Below are 18,091 nucleotides of genomic sequence, written 5' to 3' on the forward strand. Positions count from 1 at the left end.
AGATGTGCCTGGGGCACAGAGCTGGACAGATGCATGGGCTGGGGAGATCGGCAGGGTGTGGGGGCAGGTCCTGCAGCCTGTTTTGGGGAGCTGGGAGCCAAATCTTCCTCTCGAGCACCCTCCCTCCCCTGCCAAAGGCTTTACCCTTGAAGGAGGGGAGCTGATCCAGCTGACTTGTCCGGCTTTGAGAGATGTCCATGCAAAGATGTCATAGCATCTGGAGGGCTGCAGGATTGACTTAACATGAGATTCTCTGTGTAGATGCTGTCCCAACTGTAACAGAACAAAAAACCTGCAGGCTGTCTGCACATCATCTCACTGTGCTGCTCTGACCCTGGTGCAGTGTAATGTGCTCGTCACACTCTCTCCATAAAAACCATCCAAACTCTCTGGAATCACCCAAACTCTCAGAAATGTACATTTGCTTAAAAATCAGGCTCCAACTATGGAATCTTCCAAGAAACCCTAGCAAACTATGCAGAAATGTTCTCTTTTTGCTGCGCCTTTCATCCAGAAAGATCCTACCAGGTTTTACTGACTGTATATCAGGACCACTACATCCACCTATCAGGCCAGACTCAGAGGTCTGATGGCACAGCACTACACAAGAATTTAGAACACAGTGTGGAGAAGACAGTATTCAGCCGAGTCTGCAGGAGGATGTTAGGGAAGCAGAATGTAATTCAATGAGTTAGACTTTGGGCAGGACCCCAGAGTTAATACCTCTGCCCTTAACTTTCCAAGAGGTCTTGATTGCCTTGATTACTAATGGTTAAGTCCCCAGTTGTACATCTCTTCCAAAAGGCAGCACTGCTAGCATTCTTAGCACCAGGATGGTTCGATGCTGATTCTGGGGCTGGGAGGGACATCATCGACTGATTCCCCAACAGGAATTACTGCAGCCCAAAGAGACACCTTTCATCCTAGCCCTGACTCCCGCTTAGAGTGTGAGATTCAGTACAAGGTGGAATGGCTGCAAGGCAGTCCCAGCAGCCCTTATCTCAGTGCTGATCTAGACTCTGAAGCTGTGGTGCAAGCCATGCCATTTCTTTAAAAGCTCACTCCAGAACTTCTCAGGAACTGTGCTGGGTGCAGGACCCTCTGGAACAGGAAAGAGCCCCAGGAGCACATGGGTGAAAAAGCAAGGTAGAAATGGTTCATTCAAAGAAGTCAGACAAGCCATCTTTGTATCTATATGGAAGCGAAGTATATACAATTCATAGTGCCTACTTCCTGCTCCCCCTTCTCACCACACATGGATGCTGCAAGCCATAACGTATGGCTTCAGTTGCACTGTGGCATGACAGAGCCCAGTTCTGCAAGCATTCACTCAAGCAGTTCTTACTCATTAATACCAATGGGTAAGCTCCTAATTAGTAAGCTGTTGTGCTAGAGAGGGACTGTGTCTCATGGCTGCAACAGGGGACTCAAGTTCTGGGTTCTTGTCCCAATTCTGGCAGTCCTGGCTTGGTGTGACTTACTCGCTCTGGGTAATATTTTCAAAAGCACGTAAGTGAGTTAGGAGCCTACGTCTCATTGAAAGTCAGTGTGTTAGGCTCCTACAAATGGGATTGTCAAAGGTGCCGGGTGCTTAACTCTCAATAATTTCCAGGGCAGTTAGGCACCATAGCTGCTTTTGAAAATCCCTCTATAAGTGCATCAATGAGATATAGCATCAAATAGTACCTCCCTCAAGGGTGTGTTGGGAAGTTACTCAATGAATGTGTGCAAAGGGCTTTGAGTTCCTTGAATGAGAGGTGCTAGGGGAGTGCAAGATTTATTTGTTTTTTGTGGGTCTATGCCTATCTCATTTTTAAGCCCAAGGGGACCGTATCCTGTCAAAATGAATCCACACTTTGAACCTTTTGAGGCATTTGTCTGTCCCCTAACAAACCGACATCATTTGGAAGAGAGAGAAATTCAACTACCAAGTTTTGAAGCGATGAATTGTTAGAAGGAGGAAGCTGGGACTACTTAAGAATGTCGGGCAAATTACTAGATGACATTTTGCCCTCAGACTTTAATCTGATGCAGAGCTGTGAGCCCTGCTGTGTTCTAATTGAACCTCCAGTTCCCTGACTCATGGTGCAAGTAATATGTGTTAGGAAAATCAATCCATGTATATGGGGAAATGTAGACTGGTTTCCTGCCACCATTAACGTTTTCACTAAAAAAACATTTTACTGGAACTAATATTCCTGAAAACAGCACATTTTATTCAAAACAAGGCAATCTCGATATTGACAGCGCTGCTGTGATAATGAGAACAATCAATTTTTTTGTACTCCATTATGGTTCTATTGGATTTATTTTGGAGTAAACCTATAGTTTCACTTAGCCAAGATCTGTATCTTTTTTATCTTTTTTTCAACTTTACGCAGATTGTAAATAATAATTTGTTTTCATCCCGTGGAAGAGTAAGTGAAAAAACGGCAATAAAAATATAAAAGAGTTATAAACTAGACATTCATTTCCACAGCTCACCCAGTCCTCTTGCTAGAAGAAGAGAAATGTGTATTGGATCCGGAAGGGATCTTATAAGTGTAGTGAGAGAATATACGTTTCTGCTTGTGTAAAGATAAAAGAATAAATCATTGAGATTTAGAGCTAGATTTCTAAAGAGCTTAATTTCCATTGAGACACCAAAATAAGGGGGCAGATTGTCCGGAAGGCTCTGCAGGTTGGGTGCTGGGAGCTGTCTTGAAAATCTGGCCATTAATGTTGCAGTGGGGGCTGCCAGGTGGGTGCTCAGCACTTTTGAAAATCTGACCCTAATTTAGGGTGCCTGAATGGGAGCTGAGCTCAGGCCCTGATAGTGGGCATTGAACATGTCAAATTCCAGCCCTGAGCACTTCAGAATCTAGCCTACATGGTCAAAGATGTGAATCTCCTCTTACTTATACCAGTGTTATACCAGTCTACTTCACAGTGAGCCTGGTGGAGTTATTTCCAATTAACATTGCAAGATCAAGCCCAGAATGTGGACATCAGCTACATTTTCTGCATGTCTGATGTCATCGGAATCTTGTGCATATGCTCAGGGTTCAGCTGATCGCCATATTTGGGGTCGGGAAGGAATTTTCCTCCAGGGCAGATTGGAAGACGCCCTGGGGGTTTTTCGCCTTCCTTTGTAGCATGGGGCACGGGTCACTTGCTGGAGGATTCTCTGCACCTTGAAGTCTTTAAACCATGATTTGAGGACTTCAATAGCTCAGACATAGGTGAGAGGTTTATCACAGGAGTGGGTGGGTGAGATTCTGTGTCCTGCGTTGTGCAGGAGGTCAGACTAGATGATCATAATGGTCCCTTCTGACCTTAATATCTATGAATCTATGTCATCATCTGTAATTCTTTACTACATAAAGTTTGTATTAACTATTTCCCTCAACAATATTTAACACATCCAAATGCTTCTCCTGTGAGAAATGCCCCAATCTTACAAAGATTTATGGTGATATATACTATATACAGTTACTCCTACAGAGTCCACTTGGGTCTCTGGGCCTTCCTACATCCTGGCTGGCCTACAAGCTGCTTTAAAAATCAACACAAATTCAGTTTTTTAAAAAGTGCTTAAGAACAACTGAAGGCCTCCATTCAGCAAAGCACTTAAGCGGTGCTTAAAGTTAAGCAGGTGCTGAAGATTTTTACTGGATCAAGGCCTTAATTCATGGTTGTTTCTAAAGCACTGAGTAGGTCACATTAAGAAAAGGAGTACTTGTGGCACCTTAGAGACTAACCAATTTATTTGAGCGTAAGCTTTCGTGAGCTACAGCTCACTTCATCGGATGCATACTGTGGAAAGTATAGAAGATCTTTTTATACACACAAAGCATGAAAAAACAGGTGTTTACCACTACAAAAGGTTTTCTCTCCCCCCACCCCACTCTCCTGCTGGTAATAGGTTATCTAAAGTGATCACTCTCCTTACAGTGTGTATGATAATCAAGGTGGGCCATTTCCAGCACAAATCCAGGGTTTAACAAGAACGTCTGAGGAAGTGGGGGGGAGTAGGAAAAAACAAGGGGAAATAGGTTACCTTGCATAATGACTTAGCCACTCCCAGTCTCTATTCAAGCCTAAGTTAATTGTATCCAATTTGCAGATGAATTCCAATTCAACAGTCTCTCGCTGGAGTCTGGTTTTGAAGTTTTTTTTGTTGTAATATCACAACTTTCATGTCTGTAATCGCGTGACCAGAGAGATTGAAGTATTCTCCGACTGGTTTATGAATGTTATAATTCTTGACATGTGATTTGTGTCCATTTATTCTTTTACGTAGAGACTGTCCAGTTTGACCAATGTACATGGCAGAGGGGCATTGCTGGCACATGGTGGCATATATCACGTTGGTGGATGTGCAGGTGAACGAGCCTCTGATAGTGTGGCTGATGTTATTAGGCCCTGTGATGGTGTCCCCTGAATAGCTATGTGGGCACAGTTGGGAACGGGCTTTGTTGCAAGGATAGGTTCCTGGGTTAGTGGTTCTGTTGTGTGGTGTGTGGTTGCTGGTGAGTATTTGCTTCAGGTTGGGGGGCTGTCTGTAGGCAAGGACTGGCCTGTCTCCCAAGATTTGTGAGAGTGTTGGGTCATCCTTCAGGATAGGTTGTAGATCCTTAATAATGCGTTGGAGGGGTTTTAGTTGGGGGCTGAAGGTAACGGCTAGTGGCGTTCTGTTATTTTCTTTGTTAGGCCTGTCTTGTAGTAGATGACTTCTGGGAACTCTTCTGGCTCTATCAATCTGTTTCTTCACTTCCACAGGTGGGTATTGTAGTTGTAAGAATGCTTGATAGAGATCTTGTAGGTGTTTGTCTCTGTCTGAGGGGTTGGAGCAAATGCGGTTGTATCATAGAGCTTGGCTGTAGACAATGGATCATGTGGTGTGGTCAGGGTGAAAGCTGGAAGCATGTAGGTAGGAATAGCGGTCAGTAGGTTTCCGGTATAGGGTGGTGTTTATGTGACCATTGTTTATTAGCACTGTAGTGTCCAGGAAGTGGATCTCTTGTGTGGACTGGACCAGGCTGAGGTTGATGGTGGAATGGAAATTGTTGAAATCATGGTGGAATTCCTCAAGGGCTTCTTTTCCATGGGTCCAGATAATGAAGATGTCATCAATATAGCGCAAGTAGAGTAGGGGCGTTAGGGGACGAGAGCTGAGGAAGCGTTGTTCTAAGTCAGCCATAAAAATGTTGGCATACTGTGGGGCCACGCGGGTACCCATAGCAGTGCCACTGATTTGAAGGTATACATTGTCCCCAAATGTAAAATAGTTATGGGTAAGGACAAAGTCACAAAGTTCAGCCACCAGGTTAGCCGTGACATTATCGGGGATAGTGTTCTTGACGGCTTGTAGTCCATCTTTGTGTGGAATGTTGGTGTAGAGGGCTTCTACATCCGTAGAGGGCTTCTACATCCATAGGGGCCAGGATGGTGTTATCAGGAAGATCACCGATGGATTGTAGTTTCCTCAGGAAGTCAGTGGTGTCTTGAAGGTAGCTGGGAGTGCTGGTTGCGTAGGGTCTGAGGAGGGAGTCTACATAGCCAGACAATCCTGCTGCCAGGGTGCCAATGCAGGAGAGTGGGGTGGGGGGAGAGAAAATCTTTTGTAGTGGTAAACACCCATTTTTCATGCTTTGTGTGTATAAAAAGATCTTCTACACTTTCCACAGTATGCATCCGATGAAGTGAGCTGTAGCTCACGAAAGCTTATGCTCAAATAAATTGGTTAGTCTCTAAGGTGCCACAAGTACTCCTTTTCTTTTTGCGAATACAGACTAACACGGCTGTTACTCTGACATAGGTCACATTAGTGTGACTGCCCATGTGCTTAAAGTTAAGCATGTGCTTACATGCTTTGCTGGATCATGCCCTGTGTATCGTGAGAGAGCAAGTGGTGTTATCTCTGTCTTATACAGGGGAACTGACTGACTTCTACCTTAGTCCCTTCACAAACATGGTGTTTCTGCAAGAGATCTTGACCACAGATGACTGAGCAGTAGTCAGATGGGAGAAGATGGCTGGGCTCTCCTGATGCTGAATTTTATGGCACAGCCACTAATGGATTTAATCAAAGCAGCATTGCTGTAGACGCCGATCCTGCAAGCTGCTGCTCTTGGGTGGACCTCTGCAGCTCTCTGGAGCCCATTGAAATCAAGGATCCACATGGAGCCAGTCTGTGGAGTTAGGGTCTCAGGCACACTGACACCAGCCCTCTCTTTGTTTTAGCTTTCCCAGGAAATCCAATGCGCTGTGGCCGATCACGTCCAGTCCTTGGTGAAATCGGAGAAGAGCCGTCAGGTGATGTGCGCATCCGGCTTGCTGAGCACCATCATAACCTCCTGTCAGCATGCTCTGAACAATGACAGCCACCCATTGCACCTGCCTCTCATCAGGATTTTTGAGAAGCTGGCCTCACAATCCATTGAGCCAGATGTATTAAGGTACCGGATCTGTATTTAGCAAAGTGGTTTTATAGTGTCTTTCTGCACTAAGGCTGTGGATCCTTTAAGGAAATAGACTAACACAAACTAGCACTGTGATTCAGCAAGACACTTCACCCAGCTGGGACACCCCACAGGGTGAAAGTTAGGGACATGCTTGAATAAATTGCAGAATTGGGACCTAGGGTAGTAAATCTTAGCATTTCTGTAGAACCTTCCACCCAGGGATCTCAAAGCACTTGACAGATGTTAATTAATTAAAGAAGTGCAGTACACCTAGGAGGAAAGGATTATTTTCCTGTTTTTCAGATGGGGAAACTGAGGTGCAAAGAGATGCATCGATTTTCCCACATTTGCGCACACTGTCAAAGACAGACCCAGGAGTCATATTGCTCAGTCTCTTGCTCACATCAATAGACCACACAGTCTCCAATAAAGCTAACAAAGGCCAGTGTGGCGTGGGCTTTGGAAGGAGTGGAGTGCAGGCTGGGTTTGAATGCGCACCACAAATTTGTCCAGATTCTCCGAACATCTTGTCCAAAGCTGAGCTGTAGATTGTTTTCTTGTGAGATTTCTAAAGCTTCCTCCTTCTGGTTTGGCTGGAAATTCAGCTTTTCTCATGGCACTGTGGAACTTCGTCTGCAAATCGCAGCCAGCACCAGACAAAGCAAAGATCTGGGAGAGAGAAAAATATTGGGGAAGATATAACCAGCCTTGTGGTGCTAATATTAGGGATGTTGAAATCCGCGACTCCATCACATCATATCTGAAATGCAGAGGATAATCAAGAGGCAACTGATTTTTTTTAAGGATTTAGGGGACACCTGGTTTTAGGAATGTCTTCCTTTAAGAGTGTCAGGTGGCTTGCAAGATCCTTATGAAATCAGTGGCCTCTTGATTATCCTTTGCATTTCAGATATGGTGTGGTGGTGTTACTGATTTAAACTCATGCCCAGGCCGGTGTACACATAGGCTTTTCTGCAGAGCTGGTAAAACAGCTTTCTTTCTTTCTTTCTTTCTTTCTTTCTTTCTTTCTTTCTTTCTTTCTTTCTTTCTTTCTTTCTTTCTTTCTTTCTTTCTTTCTTTCTTTCTTTCTTTCTTTCTTTCTTTCTTTCTTTCTTTCTTTCTTTCTTTCTTTCTTTCTTTCTTTCTTTCTTTCTTTCTTTCTTTCTTTCTTTCTTTCTTTCTTTTTAAACCAAAAAATAAGAGAAAATCCATTTATTTCATTCCATTTGAAACTTTTCCAGGAATTTTTGAAAAAAAGAAATTTGATGAAAACAATGAATATGAAGATTTTTGTTTTGTTTCAAATGTGGATTCCCCCCTCGCCCCCCCAATAAAAAACAAGTTAAGAAAGTGAGGGATAAAAGAAGATGAAACAAACAATGTTTTCTTTAATTTTGGAAAATGTTGATTCCGCCAAAAAGCCATTCTTTTGTGTGGGGAAAAGCTTTAGAGTGTGATTTCTATTTTTTGTCCCACTCTGCCTTTCAAAGTAAAGTTGGCCTCACTAGCTAGAAGGCAGTAACCTCAGGGCTTTGCTGTGTATGCATTGATGGCAGTGCTCCCATATATCCTATACAAAGGTGTTTGTGTTCTCAGGCAGTTCCTCTGGCTTGGGACCCCTCCGCCAGCCATGACTGGGGCGTGCGAAAACCCGGCTAAGACTCCATTGTATCAAGAGACTAGTTTGTGTAAAGCAGCTTGCAGTGAAGGTGAGAGCAGCAGCGTGGAGAATGGAGTTGGTATTCCGGGTGCGCATGCTGGGGAAGGAAAGCTGCTGCCAGACCTACTTGCTGAGAAGCCAGGCACAGCGCAGATCTAGCGTGCCAGAGAACATTAGTCTCTAGAGTGGGCCACTGTGACAAACTGGCATGTTGATCAACAGCAGGAGCTGAGCCAAGAGTGTTCAGAGCTCAAAGCCGAGGTTTGATAGCTTGAGCTCATGATAGACTCTGTCCCTGAGGCTGTGATAAACTCAAATCCTCACACAGAGTGGGATGCTGACCGGTGGTTTACACTAGCTCATCCAGCAGTGCTCCCCAAAGGTGTATGGCCTACTGGGCTGGGGGCATGAGCATACCTGCCTTCTCCTGTGGATCTAGAGGGAGTGCATCTATACGGAGCATTATTCACTTCAGGCAGCACACGCCCTGTGCTCCTCACTGGTACAAAACCATAATGATAGAATTCCCACCCCATACACGTGTTTTGCACATGCGCCAGTAACTCCATAAGGGGCAGGGTGGTGGAGAACCAGCCCCACAAGTTCTGCACAGGCACAAACTCAGCACTCACCTGCCCGTTGGGTTTAGCCCTTCAGCTATTGAATGATGGAGGTGGGGAAAGGAACCAGCAGGGTTAGGCACCTGCCCCAAGGAGGAAGAGGGCAGGGAAGTGCACTCCTACCTGAGGAGCTATGTTGGGGAAGAAGAGCTGCTTCTCAGAGCTCTTCTCGCAGACCTCACCTACGACTGGGGGACGCTTTTGTCTGAAACTTTTTTCGCTGACCAATGCAGGTTTGTTGACACTGAAATACTCTGTGAATTTGTGCACCAAACCGTTTGTATAAAACCAAAAAAAAAACCCTACCACCACCGCCGGCTCCTTCTCCCCCCACCCTGCCCGTCCCCCATGGCAACGTTTTGATTTTTCAGTTTGAACCAATGTTTCTTTTCAAAATTTCCTTTAATTTTATTTCAAAGTTCAAAAACATTCAAGAAACGTTGACATCAAAATCAAAAGTTTCAGTTTTGTCCAAACAAAACGTTTCGTCTGATCTGAAAGGAAACTTGTTTTGGCTTTTTTTCGATTTGCTGCAAAAAATTTAAAATTTCATTTTCTGTTCAATGTGAAAAAATGTGTGTTTTTTCTGATTTTGCAAAATTGCTGACTGACTGAACAATGCATCATTCCCCCAGCTCCACTCCTATTTCACCCCCCACACCCTCTGCAGCACCAGAAAGATTTCTGCAGCCCACTGAGGACTAATTGAGCATAGAGGGGGAAGCCGTGACTGATCAGATACATGCTTTGTGGCTGCAATCAATGAATTGGAAAGAAGCATGCTACAGAATGGAAGCAATGACAGCACTGTGCATTGCTAATGATGGGCTTTATTGTCGTAGATTCAGGAGCAGCCGTACCAGACAATCCTGTGGTTACTCAGCTAGCCACGCGGAACACCAGTTCCCCACGGGCGTCCAGGGGCTCTGCGATGGCTCTCCAGACATCTATGAGTCTCATCTCCATGACGTCGCCGCGGAACTTCCAGCCACACAGCACTTCCTTGGCACCGTCCTTCGTGGAGTTCGACATGTCCCCTGAGGGATACGGGTATTGCTGCGATTCATGCTGCTTTTTGTATCACTTTACAGAGCCTCCAGTCTCTTATTTTGGACCAAACAAGAGAGTCATAGCAGATCCTCCTGCTCCCATAATTCCCCTCCGTGCAGCACTGCTAGCAACTCATACAGTCTACCCACAGCCCTCCTAGTGATCCTGCATTGGCCCCTGGAGGATATGCTAGGTCCCCTCCATCTCTGCCATGCTCTTACCCTCATCATCAGCCTGGACCCACTGAGGGGCTGAGGCTGCAGGATTGTAGTCAGTGGGAGGTTGGCGTGCGGAAAGAGCACAGAGCCAGGTCCTTAATAGCTCGCTGAGACAGGCTTGAATTTCTGCTTTCTTTGTTTTGCAGCTGTTTGTTCCTCCCCACGCTCTCCACTGTGATGGGCCCCAATGTGGAACACTCCATCTCAGGAGGGATTGGAATGGGTAGGTACCTGCTGGTTCACATGGAGCCTTCTGAGAAAGATGAACATAGCCCTCCTGTTCTCAGGCATCCTGCGGTAGCCAGAGATGGCCGCATACAAGACCACTGCTTCAACACCCTCCCAACTCTTGCCTCAGATTCAGCTCTGAGGTATAGAGCTCAGGCCTCTCTCTGCAACAGGCCACGCTGCAACATCTGCTCTGACTGTTAGGAGTAAAGGGGTGGCTTAAGGCAGGGCAGATACCAGGAAAACACTCTAACAGGTGAGATCCATTAGACTGTGGGATAATCCCCCAGAGGAAGGGACAGAAGCTGCATCACTTGAAACATTTAAAACTAGGCTGGATAAAACACTTGGAAACATCCTGTCTGTAAGAATCTTGCATTGGCCCCTGGAGGATCTGCTAGGTCTCCTCCATCTCTGACCTCTAGAATTCTCTGAACTCTGGGGAAGCTCGGTTCCAATTCCAGATCTGGACTCCCCCCACAGGAGGCAAACCTCTAAGTGTCTCTCTCCTTAGTCAGTGGCCTGGTGACCCCATTTCTCTTCAGGTTTCAGAGTAGCAGCCATGTTAGTCTGTAGCCGCAAAAAGAACAGGAGTACTTGTGGCACCTTAGAGACTAACAAATTTTTTAGAGCATAAGCTTTCATGTATCCCATGAAAGCTTATGCTCTAATAAATTTGTTAGTCTCTAAGGTGCCACATTTCTCTTCAGTTAATCCTGGCCCACACACATCCTGTCTGGCACAATAGTAAGAGAGGCAGTGCTGTCTAGTAGGGGGGAGTGGGGGGACTTGGAATTAAAGCTCCTGGATTCCACAGTTACTGCTTCCACTTACATGCTGGGGTACTTCAGAGAAGTCATTTGACTGCTCTGTGCCTCACAGGGCTCTAGATTAATATTTGAAAAGGGCTCTGAGATCCTCAGATGAAAGGAACAAAACCCTGTTGTTAGGGACGGGGCAGGGGAGCCTGTTTCCTCACATTCATTTCGTTTCCTTCCTGCAGGTGCTAGACTGTTCCCACCCTCGGGCGGCCTGACTGTCTCCTCCTGGTTCCTGGTCAGCAGGTTCTGCTCTGCCCGTGATGCCCACCGCCTGCGCTTCCTCACCGTGGTGCGGCACATGTCGAGGATGGAGCAGGAGTTTGTCTGCTTTGCTGTCAGCTTCTCCCCCACAGACCGCTCCTTGGTCATCTCTACAGAGGAAGTGGAGTTCCAGCCACTGGGTAAAGCTTTCCACGGTCAGCCGCTGGGCACCACAAGGCCAGGGCCTCAGTCATTCGGCGGAACTAGATATTTAAAGGGCAATCTCTACTTTCCTTTTAAAAAGGAATTCTAGCCCTCTGCCTTGGAAAGAGCATTGGAAAACAGAAACAGCTATCCACTAATCACTGGGGTCGAAAGGGAAAAGGAGTGGAAGGGTGGGGGACCAAAGATCCCTTCCCCCTCTTACCTGTATCTATTTATCTCTGGGTTCTGTACTGCCACCCATCACTGCAGCATCAGACGCCTGTATTCACAAAGGGACTTCAGCATTATGATGCTGGGTGTCGCAAGGCTTAACTTCCTGGCGCCTAGAAAATCCTGCAAAGCCTGAGTTGAGGCACCTCCGCTCCCTAGACAGTAAATGGGGAGAGACAGCCCCCTTTGACAGTGATTCACAAAACCCAGTGCACTAGGCAGCTCCTTGCCTAAGCCAGCCAATGGGAAGGGCCAACAAAAACGCTGTGCACTGAGCCTGTGGGGATAGGTGCCTACATCTGGGCTGCAGGGCGGCACCTAGCTCTGCTTGTGATCCACAATGCAGGAACCTTCTTTGGAGTTAGGCATCTCAGGAGCTCTGAAAAGGAAGCTGGGGGGGGGGTCACACGCTGTGGTGGATGATGCTGGATGACCTCCCTCATTATTTTTAGCCTCATGGTTGGGGTACTCACCTGGGATGTGGGATTCCCCTCATTCAAGCCCGTCCCCTCCCCCACCCCCCCGATGAGGAGAAGGGATTTGTACAGGGATCTGCCCTCATCACTGTGCCATGGGATACTGTGATGTGCGGTCTTTCAGTCTCTCCCACGGAAGCTGTTCCATTGTGGATACAAGTTACAAGGGAGGCCCTCCTCCCCTCCCTGATCTGGGAGGCGATCTCTGAGCATGCCCTCCAGCCTGGACCCCACACACGGGTTAGGCAGCTGAATGCCTGTCTTCCCCTTGTTTGGGAATCGCTCTGGAGCTTAGGCAGGAGATGGGTGCCCAGGAGCCTAGAAGGAGGCAGCAGCACATAGGCCAGAGGCAGAAATGGGCACAAAGTTCAATGGGAGTTTTGTGAATTGCAGTGGAACCTAAAATGTAGGTGCCTAAATGCTTTTTGAACCTAGCCCTGGGTGCCTTCCACATACAATCAACAGCACTAGTTGGCCAAGTGAGAATTCCCTGGGGTGGTGGAGCTGCCGGTGTGTCTGGTCGCTGTGCAGCCCCAGTCCAGTTTTAGGGGGTGGGAGAGGGCCAGGGCCAGAGTGCATGTGATCCCTTGGGGAGTGCTGCTGACTGGAATATGTAATGTCAGCCAAGTAAGCTTGAGGCATGTCTGAAAGAATCATCTCGCTGTCCCTCCGCCAAATCCTCAGGCCAGACTTGTGCAGAGTGGTACAAAACAATCTGCCTCAGGTGTTTGGGGGTTGTGGCTGTACAACACTGTCAGCAGCTCGTGAAGCAAACACCAAAACGCATCATCTGGTGTGAGTCAGTGTAATCCTGGATCCTAGCAGGACAGAGATGGTGGTCTAGATTCTCGGTCCTGCTGAATTTGTGCTTCGTACAGCAAAGACATGGAGCTGCTACATCTCCCTGATTCTCAGGGTGGATCTGTGCCAGCATCAGTGTGGGTTAGAGTAGCCCCCAGGCTGCTCTGTTATATCCCAGATGACAACCAATCATATGTATTCTGACATTCTCCTTTCCCAACCCCTCTACCAGGATTAGATTGGGGCTGGCTCAGTGGCCAGGCACACGAGATTTGTACTCACCCAAAAGATCTGGAATTCACCCAAGAATTAATATCGATTCTATTTATTACTCCACTTCTATTCTTTGCACTTGATTTTCAGTGCTCTACTTTGGACAGTATAGTTTATTGCAATTAGCAGAACTTTGTACTGCTTGGAGTGAAAGTGGAGTGAAATTGATGCAGATTTAATTGCAAATTAAACAGATACATTGTGCATTGTGTGCTCTTTTATTCTTCTTTTTAATTACATTTCTGATTCCTTTCCCCAACCCTCAAGAGAATCACTGAACACGTGTGAAAGATCCTGTCTCCTACTTCCATTATACAGTGTGTGAATAGCATTGTGTTATCCCAGGTGGGATCTGTAAACCTGACATCAAAAACAGAGGCCATCTGGCTGTATTTAAGCAATCATTTGATTTGTCTTACTCAGAGCTGAGCAGATCATTGTTTTTTTTTTCCAGTTTGGCCACTGAACAGAAAAAAAATCCGTTCATTTTGAACCAAAATGGATTTTGTTGTTGGTTTTTTCCTCGACATAATGAAAAACTGAAAATTTTATCCAGGTTGAATGAACCATTTTGAACATCTATTCGAAGCAACATTTTCAAAATGAAGTGTCTAAAGGATTCATTTAGAAAATGTCAAAGCAAACCGTTTAGGTGTTTTTCAGAAAAATTATTTTCATTCATATTTGTCCGATACTATTCGCCAAATTCAACCTTTATTCACAAATGAGTTTGTTTGCCCCAAAACTGCATTTCTGGCACATTTACTATTTAGCCAAACCATTTCACCCACCTCTAGGCTTAGTAAGAGTTGGTAGTGACTTACAAGTACATGTTGAGCCCCTACAGAAATGGTTATGTTAGGCTGTGGGGCAGTGCATTGAAATGTATTGGAATATGACGTAAGTTCCCTTTGATGTTTGGTAGAAGGTGTTCTGGAGCTTGCTCGTGTGTTGCTGTATTACTGTGACTGGACTACAAAGTCCCAGTTGTTGAGAAGTACCTGGAGTGAGGGTGTGTCTCCATGCATGCGTGCACGCACAGACAATACGTCATTCTAGGTTACTTCTAAAGAACAGAAATTCTGTAGTCCAGTTGTATATGTATGTTACTGTGTGGCTGTGTAAGAGCTAGTATTATTGCTGTAAGAAAAGGAGTACTTGTGCCACCTTAGAGACTAACAAATCTAAGGTGCCACAAGTCCTCCTTTTCTTTTTGCGAATGCAGACTAACAACGGCTGCTATCTGAAACCTATTATTGCTATGTCTGCCCTAGTCACAGTATTAGATAATATAGATCCCCTTGTTGCTGTACCCTGGCACCTGCACGAACATCTAATGTGTATCTTCCCCACAAGAATGTGAGTCTTCTCCAACAAGAATGGTTTCTTAGGTATGTAAAATGACACCCCTTTTGCCATTAATATTCTGCTGTTGAAGGAGACGATGCTAAATTAATGTGCTAAATTGTGCCAGGTGTCCAGAAGTCTTTGAGAATAGTGCAGTGTATAAATTAATACCTGTTCTTATTCTCACTGATAATGACATGAGGGCCGTGCACAGATCTGGAGCATAGAGGGGACTGAGATGGCAGTGAACACCCCCTGATCTCCTGGCTTCCAAAGCAAACAGCTAGTTAGTTTCCCTGATTTTTGAATGGCTATTCTCAGGCTGTCACTTATCCATTTCTTCTTATCCAATTATCAGAGCTGTGCTTGGTAATTCACACGTGACCCTGATTAATCCATGGGAGAAGGGGCTGGGACTGGGAGTAGGGGGTACAGTGCAGCTGGGATTTTCAAAGAAGTCTAATGGAGTTAGGTGCCTGATTCCCATTGAGCTGGGTGCCCAGCTCCCTTAGGCACCTTTGAAAACGCCAGCTTACCTGTCTCCATAATGCAGTCACCACATACAAAGGATCTGCACTTGTTCAGCCTCTAAGAGATCCTTTCCATAGCAACTCAATCAATGAAGACTTGAGGCTTTGTCTTGTTTAGAATCAGTTTCATTTTACAGCACTCAGGACTTTGGGAACAAACCATTGTTCTTGAGAGCCGGCGGTATTTGGGAGCTCAGCTCCGGTACACACTGTGTGAATTTCGAGGCTTAGGGAAACCTTAGGTCTTGATAATAGGACTCCAGTAGTTTAGATAATATATACACTGACTTTTATTGCTCCCTCCCTCCCCTCCATAACTGCTTTCCAGAAGCTCCGCAGTCCTATCCCTGGCTCTGACACTGACTGACTCTGTGATCTTGGGCAAGTCACTTCACCTCTCTGTGCTTCAGTTTCCCAGTCAGTACGTTAATATTAGTTGCATTGAAATAATGCCCAGAGGTCCGCATCAGGATTGAGGCTGTATTTTGCTGGGCCTTGTGCAAACGCACGGTAAAAGACAGCCTCTGCTCTGTCTGCCTGCCGCTTAAGTGCTTGTTCTTTCTGTGCAGACATCATGGAACCTGAAATGGAGGTCCCAAATCACCCCTCAGCCCCAACTCAGATTGAGTTCAGCTGCACCCAACAGCTAGCCACAGGGCAGTGGCATCACCTCACAGTGACGGTTGCTAAGGAAACAAAAAGGAGCTGCATAGTTTCGGCATATATCAACGGACAGATACTTGGCTCCGCTAAGGTAAAGGTTCTCTTCATAAAACCGTACTTGGCAGCTGGTCATTTGCATTGCTTGGGTCGGTTTCTCCCTGTCTTGTTAATCCCACAGCTAGGAGACCTCAAAGAACAATGCTGTCCATCTCTGTTGGAGCACGTGGTGCTCAGGCTGGCACTGGAAATCACACGAATCCTTAGAGATTGAGGCTTAGATTTTCAAAAGTGACCAGTGATTATGGGGGCCCAACCTGAAACACCTTAATAGAGCCATTCTTAGTAATGCTGAGAACTCGCCCTCTGAAATTCAGGACACTTTTGAGTCCTCTCAAATTGGGGATGCAAAGGCTTTAGGCCTGTATTTTCAAGAGGGAATAGTCATTTTGAATGTTTCAATGTTGGAATTGCAGGAGGAGGCCCTGGGGAGCAGAGCAGAGACACTGATCCTCTGTGTTACTGCCCAGCCTTCCACAATAGTGCTTAGACTGATGGGATTTCCCGCTATGTCTCAGACATCTATGGGTTTGGTGTGTCCCACGGATCCCCTGCCCTGCCTGCTGCATCCAATGGAACACTCTAAGTTTCACATCCCTCAGGCGGTCATTCCCTGCATACCGGCCAATCTTCTCCCAGCTCTAGTATCAGACCGTCTGTGAATTAGCTCTTCTCCTCAAATAATAGACTTGGTCTGTTTCCAAGAGGTATGTTCACATGGGTTAATATGAAATAAGAAAGATGGCTCAAAATGAGGGAGGGGGGGAAGAGGATTGCAAAATACAGTGATTTTTTTTGCAAGTCTTGCAAAATTTAGTTATTTTTAATAAAGCCCCAGCTCCTGGAGTCATGTCATTTCACAAGTGTCTCAGCTTTCATTACAAAAAATAGTTTCTTCACCTTTTGGGTGTGGGGAAAAGCTTGAACTCAGTGCATCTTGAAGGCTCAGAAACAAGAACGCAAATAAAAAGAACCACCAATTTATTATTTTTATGTTATTTTATTTTAAATTTCAAGATTTTATAGCCAATCTCAGGATATTTTTGAGGCCTTATTTGTGATTCTTTTTAAACACTTGTGGTTGGCCATGCTGAAACTGTCATCCAATTCTAGGCAGTCCCTAGATCCCTTCCCCACTCCGCTGTCATTCATTTATAGCAACCTTGGTCTCTTCCTTCTCACTCCTCTATTCCGATGTACGCAAAGCTTGCCTGTGTGTTATACTTTTCCTGTAAAAGCAATCTGTTTCATTCCCAATATTCTCTTTCCCATACTTGAGAAAAATTATGTCTCCACAGTACCTTGTGGGACCTATAGCCATTCTGAGAATGAAAATTTAATTTAATTTGCCTTCTTTTAAACGAGACTGGAAGTCATGGATAAAACAAGCCTTGAGCATCACAATGGATTAAAGGATTAACAGCAAATGTGTTTATCATAAGTCAAAATAAAAATAAAACAAAGCTTTAGTAAAATAAGAGATGGGCCCAAAGTCCATGTCTTGAGGAAATGAAGTGATGCTTTTTTCGTGATATGGAAAATGAAGAGGAAATCGGGCAACAAATCAGAATTACACAAAGGTCATTAATATCTAGGGCCAGGATTTTAGGATCATGGGAATTGGAGACAGGATCAGACCTGAGAGCCATCTGATCCAGTCTCCTTCTGTCCCCAGCACCAAATGCTTCAGAGGAAAGGATAAGGACTCTGCAGTAACAGATTTGGGATGATCTGGCCCCATAAAAGTCATATCCCTACCCTAATGAAAACTATTGCTTAGTATTTGTGATTATAACTGAACATTTTTCAAAAATTGGCAGGCACCTATGTCCATATTTCAGCACTTAAGTGGCCAGATTTTTCAAAATGCTGATCTTCCATTGAAGTAAACTGGAGCTGCTGAGTGATCTGCACTTTGGGGAAAATGGCTTGTTTAGGTGCCTGGTGTAAATGTAGGTACCTAGCCTTTAGGTTCCTCTTGTTGAAACTTGTCTCCTAGGTCATTATGGATTTGCAGTAGCCTCTCTACAGTTATGGTTGCTACACAGTTTCCATTACAAGCCTGATTCTGGATCCTTCTCTAAAGTCTATCCCCCCCAAAAAAAGAACATTGGCCTCAAGGACGTTTAAATCTGGGATTAAGGCAGAGGATTTTTCTACTATATTTGAAATGAACTGGATGGGTGTTCTTTAAGAAAGACACATTGGGTGGGGTTTTCAAAAGTGCCTACGTGACTTGAGGAGTGCAAGTCCCGATGGTACTTT

The 18,091-nt window shown here is 45.4% G+C and overlaps 1 protein-coding gene across 10 annotated transcripts in view; it reads left to right on the forward strand.

Annotated features, from left to right (window-relative positions):
* The window catches only part of WDFY4 (WDFY family member 4), a 239,735-nt gene that overhangs the window by 67,072 nt on the left and 154,572 nt on the right, over nt 1-18,091 (forward strand). For 9 of the 10 annotated variants that reach the window (XM_073353061.2, XM_073353064.2, XM_073353060.2 and 6 more), the window contains 6 exons: nt 6,226-6,440; nt 8,043-8,155; nt 9,569-9,776; nt 10,141-10,217; nt 11,226-11,444; nt 15,676-15,860. In XM_073353061.2, the coding sequence (XP_073209162.2) occupies nt 6,226-6,440; nt 8,043-8,155; nt 9,569-9,776; nt 10,141-10,217; nt 11,226-11,444; nt 15,676-15,860 (1,017 nt within the window). Of the gene's footprint in view, nt 1-5,915; nt 6,127-6,225; nt 6,441-8,042; nt 8,156-9,568; nt 9,777-10,140; nt 10,218-11,225; nt 11,445-15,675; nt 15,861-18,091 lie in introns of those variants that run through there. The other variant, XM_073353076.1, reaches the window with a different exon arrangement.

The sequence above is a fragment of the Lepidochelys kempii genome, chromosome 7 (genome assembly GCF_965140285.1).
Source record: "Lepidochelys kempii isolate rLepKem1 chromosome 7, rLepKem1.hap1, whole genome shotgun sequence".
In the NCBI taxonomy this organism is placed as follows: Eukaryota; Metazoa; Chordata; order Testudines; family Cheloniidae; genus Lepidochelys; species Lepidochelys kempii.